Source organism: Trachypithecus francoisi, unplaced genomic scaffold (assembly GCF_009764315.1).
Source record: "Trachypithecus francoisi isolate TF-2019V2 unplaced genomic scaffold, Tfra_2.0 Contig01676, whole genome shotgun sequence".
Lineage (NCBI taxonomy): Eukaryota > Metazoa > Chordata > Mammalia > Primates > Cercopithecidae > Trachypithecus > Trachypithecus francoisi.
The window spans coordinates 933,374-940,105 of record NW_022681448.1 but is presented as its reverse complement, the minus strand read 5'-3'; the positions used below and the strand labels follow the sequence as shown (position 1 = coordinate 940,105).

Sequence of the window (6,732 nt, the reverse complement as noted above, 5' to 3'; positions counted from 1 at the left end):
GTGTGGACTCTTCAGCACATGCATGCATAGACATATATAAGGTAAACTCTAGAAGAGAAATTGCTGAGTCCAAGGGTCCATGTACCTGGAATTTTAACAGATTTTACCAAAGTGCCCCTTCATAAAGACTGTGTCAATTTAATCTCCATTAGTAATATATGAGAGTGCCTGATTTCCCAAACTCTAACACACATTGTTTTATATAACTTTTTAATATTTGTCAAATTTACAGACTAAAAATGGTATACTGACATGATTTTATTTTGCATTTCTTTTATTATGAACAGAGTTAAGCATAGTTGTTAATGTCTAAGAAACGTTTGCATTTCCTTTTCTGTAAACGGATTATTCTATTCTATTGTTGATATATTTTTCTTTCAACACTATAAGTATTTCATTCCACTCTCTTCTTGCTTGCATGGTTTCTGAGGATAAGTCTGATGTAATTCTTACCCTTGTTCTTATATAGGGGTCCACTTTCTTTTGCTGTCACAGAATACCTGAGACGGAGTCATTTATAAACAAAATAGGTTTATTTAGCTCATGATTCTGGAGGCTGGGAGGTCCAAGATTGGGCATCTAGATCTGGTCAGTCTCTGATGAGGGCTTCATGCAAAGAGAAAGATGAAGCCAACTGACCTGCTTTGTAACAACCTGCTCTTGAATGAACTAATGCAGTCTTTTGAGAACTGCATTAATCCCTTCATGAGGGCAGAGCCCCCATGACTCAAACATCTCTTAATGGCTCCATGACCTCTCAGTACTGTTATATTGGGAATTTAATTTCAGCATTAATTTTAGAGGGGAAAAACCACAACCATAGTATTCTGCCCCTAGACCCCCAAAACTCACATACTTCTCACGTGCAAAATACAATCATTCCACCTCAGTAGTACCATAAATCTTAATGTGTTCCAGCATTAACTCAAAAGTCCAAAGTCTCATCTGAGACTAAGGCAAACTGCTTCCAGCTATGAGCCTGTAAAATCTAAACAAATTATCTACTTCCAAACTATAATGGTGAGACAGGCATTCCCATTGTAAAAGGAAGAGGTAGGCAGGAAGAAGGGAGTAACAGGCCCCAAGCAAGCCCCAAATCCAGCAGGGAAGACATGAAATTTTTAAAGCTCCAGAATAGTCGTTCACACCATATGTCACCTCTTGGACATACAGGTTGGGGTAAACTCCTGAGGCTTCAGGCAGACTGCTGGGTACAGACTATGTGGCCATTCTCCCAGTGCCTCTAACTATCTCAGGCAGGTGTCGCATGCTGCTGGTGGTTCCACAGTTCTGGGGTCCCAGTGGCAGCCCCACTCCCATGGTTCCACTAGGCATTGACATGGTGGGGACTCTGTGGCAGCTCTACCTCTGTGGCAAGTTTCTGCTGGTCCCGTGGGCTTTCTGTGACATCTTCTGAGATCTAGGTGGAGAAAACCATGCCTCCAAAGCTCTTCTATTCTGCACACCTGCAGAGTTAGCACCACATGGACACCACCAAGGCTTATGGTGTGTGCCCTCTTGAGCAGTGGCCCGAATTGCACCTGAGGTCACGTGGGAAGCAAGGACTGCTTCCCTGGGATGTGGGGAACGGGAGTCTGGAGGTGGCCCTAGGCAGCAAGGCTGTCTAGAAGTGATTAGGTGCCCTCAAGGCCCTAAGGTTCTGAGTCCGTGATGAGAGGAGCAGCCTCCAAGATCTTTATAATGCCTTCAGGACCATTCGTCCATTGTCCTGATGAACAAAACCTGGCTTCTTTCTGTCTGTGCTAATCTCTGTAGCAAACAATTGTCTGGCTGCATCTTTGTACTGACTTTTTCTCCCTACATGGCCACACTGTAAATTTTCCAAATCTTTCCACTCTGCTTCCTGCTGCTCCTGTAACTCACTGTAAGTGGCCAGAAGGAACCATGCAGGGTCTTGAGCACTTTCCTGCTTAGCTTTTTCTTCCACCAGGTATTCTAGTTGTCTCTCTTAAATTCCGCCTTCCCTAAAGCCCTAGGGCACAAACACAATGCAGCCAAGTTCTTTGCAACTGAATAACAAGGACGCCTTTATTCCAGGTTCCAATAGTTGTTCCTCGTTTCCATCTGAGCCCTCATCAGAATGGTTCTTCCTGTCCATACTTTTTTTTTCTTTTTTTTTCCTGGGTACCAAATTTCTTTATTTGAAGGAATGGTACAAATCAAAGAACTTAAGTGGATGTTTTGGTACAACTTACAGAAAAGGTAAAGGAAACCCCAACATGCATGCACTGCCTTGGTGACCAGGGAAGTCACCTCATGGCTCTGGGGAAATTAGCCTGAGGCTTAGCTTTCATTATCACTGTCTCCCAGGGTGTGCTTGTCAAAGAGATACTCTGCCAAGCCAGATTCGGGTGCTCCCATCTTGCGCAAGTTGGTCACACGGTCACCCAATTCTTTGATGGCTTTCACCTGCTCATTCAGGTAATGTGTCTCAATGAAGTCACACAAATGGGGGTCATTTTTGTCAGTGGCCAGTTTGTGCAGTTCCAGTAGTGACTGATTCACATTTTTTTCCAAATGTAAAGCACACTCCATCGCATTCAGCCCGCTCTCCCAGTCGTCATAGTCTGGTTTCTTGATACCCTGAAGGAAGATTCGGTCACCTCGTTGGTTCTGCAGCTTCATCAGTTTCTCGGCATGTTCCCTTTCCTCATGAGATGGGTGAAGAAAGTATTTGGCAAAGTTCTTCAAAGCCACATCATCGCGGTGAACGTAGTAAGACATGGACAGGTAAACGTAGGAAGCGTAGAGCTCCAGGTTGATCTGGCGGTTGATGGCGGCCTCTGAGTCCTGGTGGTAGTTCTGGCGCACCTGCGAGGTGGACGCGGTCGTCATGGCGGAGGCTAAGGAACTGTCCATACTTCTATCAGAATTCTGGTCACAACCACTTAAGTAATCTCTAAGAAGTTCCAGACTTTCCCTAGTCGTTGTCTTCTTCCCATCCCTCACTAGAATCTCCCTCAATGCTCTGCTACAGTGTAGGGTCTTTCTAGCCGACTCCTTCAAATTCTAGACACTACCCATTACCTGGTTCTAGAGCTGCTTTCACGTTTCCAGGCATTTGTTACAGCATCAACCCCAATGTTGTTACCAATTTTCTGTCTTAGTTCATTTTCTGTTGCTGCAGCAGAATACCACAGACTGAGTACTTTACAAAGGAAAACGTTTAGTTTATAATTTTGGAGGTTGGGCAGCTAAATTTGGTCACCTTCTGGTGTGGGCCACACGCTGCATCATACATGGTGGAGAAGTGAAGGGGGAGGCAGGTGCATGCAAAGAGAAAGACGAAGTGGGCCGACCCACTTTATAACAACCTACTCTTGAGAGAACTAACCCAGTCCCATGAGAACTGCGTTAATCCCTTGGTGAGGGCGAAGTCCCTGTGACTCACCTCTTTTTTTTTTTTTTTTTTTTTTGAGACAGAGTCTCGCTCTGTCGCCCAGGCTGGAGTGCAGTGGCCGGATCTCAGCTCACTGCAAGCTCCGCTTCCCGGGTTTACGCCATTCTCCTGCCTCAGCCTCCCGAGTAGCTGGGACCATAGGCGCCCGCCACCTCGCCCGGCTAGTTTTTTTTTTTTGTATTTTTTAGTAGAGACGGGGTTTCACCGTGTTAGCCAGGATGGTCTCGATCTCCTGACCTCGTGATCCGCCCATCTCGGCCTCCCAAAGTGCTGGGATTACAGGCTTGAGCCACCGCGCCCGGCCGACTCACCTCTTAAAGGCCCTATTACCTCTCAATACTGTTGACATTGGCAATTAAATTTCAACATGAGTTTTGGTGGAGACAAACCACATCCAAACCATAGCAGTAGTAAAGGTGTCCCCCACTCCCCCGCTCCACCTTAGCTTCTTTCAAGATATTCTATTTTTGACTGTCTGCAGTTTGAATATATGCCCGGGTGTACATTTTTTTCGTATTCATCCTGCTTAGTGGTCACTGAGCTTCCTAGCTGATGGTTTGTAGTCTATAATTACTTTTGAAAAATTCTCAACTATCATTACTTCCAATTTTCTTCCATTTATTTTTCTTTTCTTTCTGGCATACTCATTAGAATATTTATACTTTTTATAATTATATCACAGTTCTTTCATATTCTGATCTATTTTTTCAATCTTTAAAAAAGTCTTTGGATTTTAGCTTGAGAAGTTTCTGTTGACATATCTTCAAGCTCCCTAATCACCTCATCACTTATTCAGCTTTGTCCAGTTTACCGACAATCTCATCAAAGGCATTCTTCATTTCTGTCATAGTCATTTCCATTTCTACCACTTCTTTTAGATTCTTTAGTTTCCATCTCTCTGTTGACCTTCCCTACCTATTCTTGCATATTGCCCACTTTTTCCATTAGAGACTTTAGCAAATTAATCATTGTTAAGTTTTCAGTGTGATAATTCCAAAATCTCTGTTCTCATTTTTGAGTCTAGTTCTTGCTTGTTTTGTCTCTTCAGACTGTACTTTTTTGCCTTTTAGCATGTCTTGTAATTTTTTGTTGAAAGCTAGACATAATATATTGAATAAAAGTGACTGAGGTAGATAGGCGTTTAGTGTGAGGTTTTATATTTACCAGGCTAGGGGTTAGGCTGTGTTTACTCTTTGCTGTAACTGTAGGTGTCAGAGGCTAATATGTCCTCTGATGCCCTTGTTTCAGTCTGCCCTGTTGTCTTTGGGATTCCCTAGAGATTCCTAGTGTCTGAGTCTTGCAGTTCTTTTAGTTCTAGTGTAGTGTAGTTTAGCTGTAGTGATGTAGTGATAAGGTTTGGAGGAGATGTGTTCTAGATTACTATGATTAGGGCGCAGTCTGTTAGTGAGCCTGGGCTGGGTATTTCTCTATCTCCACGTTTAAGGCTAGAAGGGGCTGGAGTTGTGTATTTCCCCTTCCCCAGGTTGGTTAGGCTCTGCTCAAATAGTTTTCCTTGAGGGCAGGCCTTGCTAAGAAGAGAGAACCCTGGGCATATTTCGAAATAGTCACTTTTCCCCTCTTCTTGAGGGAAGTAGAAGAGGATTTTTCTCAGATCTTCACAGGGAGAACCTGGTAGGGTTCCTGAAGGTAAAACTCAGGAAAGTGTGGGGACTCCTGTAAGAAAACTCATAGGAGAGTTTTTCGATGAATTCTTAATTTTCAAGCTTGTCGCAATGAGCCTCCAGCAATTACAGTTTGAAGTGTTCCTACTGATAGCAGCTCCGGCTGTGGGCTCCTACTCTTCTGTTTCTGCTCTGGTAAGCTGTGATTCTCTGTATCTGCCTGTCTGCCTTTCCAGTTTTCAGGGCAGCAGTTTTCCTATGACCTTAATTCTTGATGGATCTAAGAAGCGTTCTTGATTTTCAGTTTATTCAGCTTCTTCCTTGTATGCATGGGAATGATGACTTCCAAGCACTTAACATGTTGGATCAGACACCAACTTTTCTTATTGATTTGTAGGAGCTTTATATAAAGAGGGTCAGATGAATGCACATATAAAAATAATGTATGCACTCACACACGCACAGACACAGATACACACACACATATATATTTGAGATATGGTCTCCCTCTATCACTCAAACTGGAGTGCAGTGGCATGATCACAGCTCATTGCAGCCCTGACCTCCTGGTCTCAAGAAATCCTCCCACCTCAGCCTCCCAAGTGGCTGGGACTACAGGTGTGTGCCACCACACCCAGCTAATTCTTTAAGTTTTTGTAGAGACAGGGTCTTGCTATGCTGCCCAGGCTGGCCTCAAACTCCTGGCCTCAAGTGATCCTCATGCCTCTGCCTCCTAAAGTGTTGGGATTACAGCCATGAGCCATCATGCCAGCTAGCTTTTTATATATTAGAAAAATGAGTCATTTATATGAGATGCATTTTTCCATTTCATCATTTATCTTTTGAATTCGTTTTTCTCCCATGCAGTTAAAAAATGTTTTGTGTGTGGTTGCATTTATCAATATTCTCTTTTAGGCACTTGGATTCTATGATACATTTAAAAAGGCCTTCACAATTCAGATCATAAGGAAATTCTTCCATTGCTTCCTTTAGGACTTGTTATAGTTTTATTTTTTACATTTAAAATATTTGCATTTGGGTTTTATCCTCATGTAAAGTATGAAGAGTAAATACTACTTGTGTTATTTGTTTATTCTGTTGTTTCAAACCATTTACTCATAGTTCATTATTTTCCCCATTAGTTGATGATCATATATAAAATTCCAATATGTATTTGGATCTATCTTTATAATTTCTATTCTGTTCTTGCTTTATCTGTTTATTCATAGGCTAATATAAATAATTCATATGATACTCTGTTCTAATTATTATAGCTTTAAAAAATATTTAAAAATATTGTATGGCTAGTTACCCCTTAATTTCTCTTGTTAAAAAAATTTCTTGGCCGGGCGCGGTGGCTCAAGCCTGTAATCCCAGCACTTTGGGAGGCCGAGATGGGCGGATCACGAGGTCAGGAGATCGAGACCATCCTGGCTAATACGGTGAAACCCCGTCTCTACTAAAAATTACAAAAAACTAGCCGGGCGACGAGGCGGGCGCCTGTAGTCCCAGCTACTCGGGAGGCTGAGACAGGAGAATGGCGTGAACCCGGGAGGCGGAGCTTGCAGTGAGCTGAGAGCCGGCCACTGCACTCCAGCCTGGGTGGCAGAGCAAGACTCCGTCTCAAAAAAAAAAAAAAAAAAAAAAAAAAATTTCTTGTCAGTTTTATTTTTCCATATCACCTGTAGC

The 6,732-nt window shown here is 42.9% G+C and overlaps 1 protein-coding gene across 1 annotated transcript; it reads right to left on the bottom strand.

Moving 5' to 3' along the window:
* Positions 1–2,131: 2,131 nt before the first annotated feature.
* LOC117074974 (ferritin heavy chain-like) lies at positions 2,132–2,872 on the bottom strand. The gene has a single exon (XM_033196941.1). It carries the CDS (start codon positions 2,854–2,856, stop codon positions 2,305–2,307), a length of 552 nt encoding a protein of 183 aa, XP_033052832.1. The 5' UTR covers positions 2,857–2,872; the 3' UTR covers positions 2,132–2,304.
* Positions 2,873–6,732: the final 3,860 nt, after the last annotated feature.

What these genes read in the sequence shown, in the direction of transcription:
- LOC117074974 (XM_033196941.1), bottom strand. Translation starts at nt 2,856, where the DNA reads ATGACGACCGCGTCCACCTCGCAGGTGCGCCAGAACTACCACCAGGAC.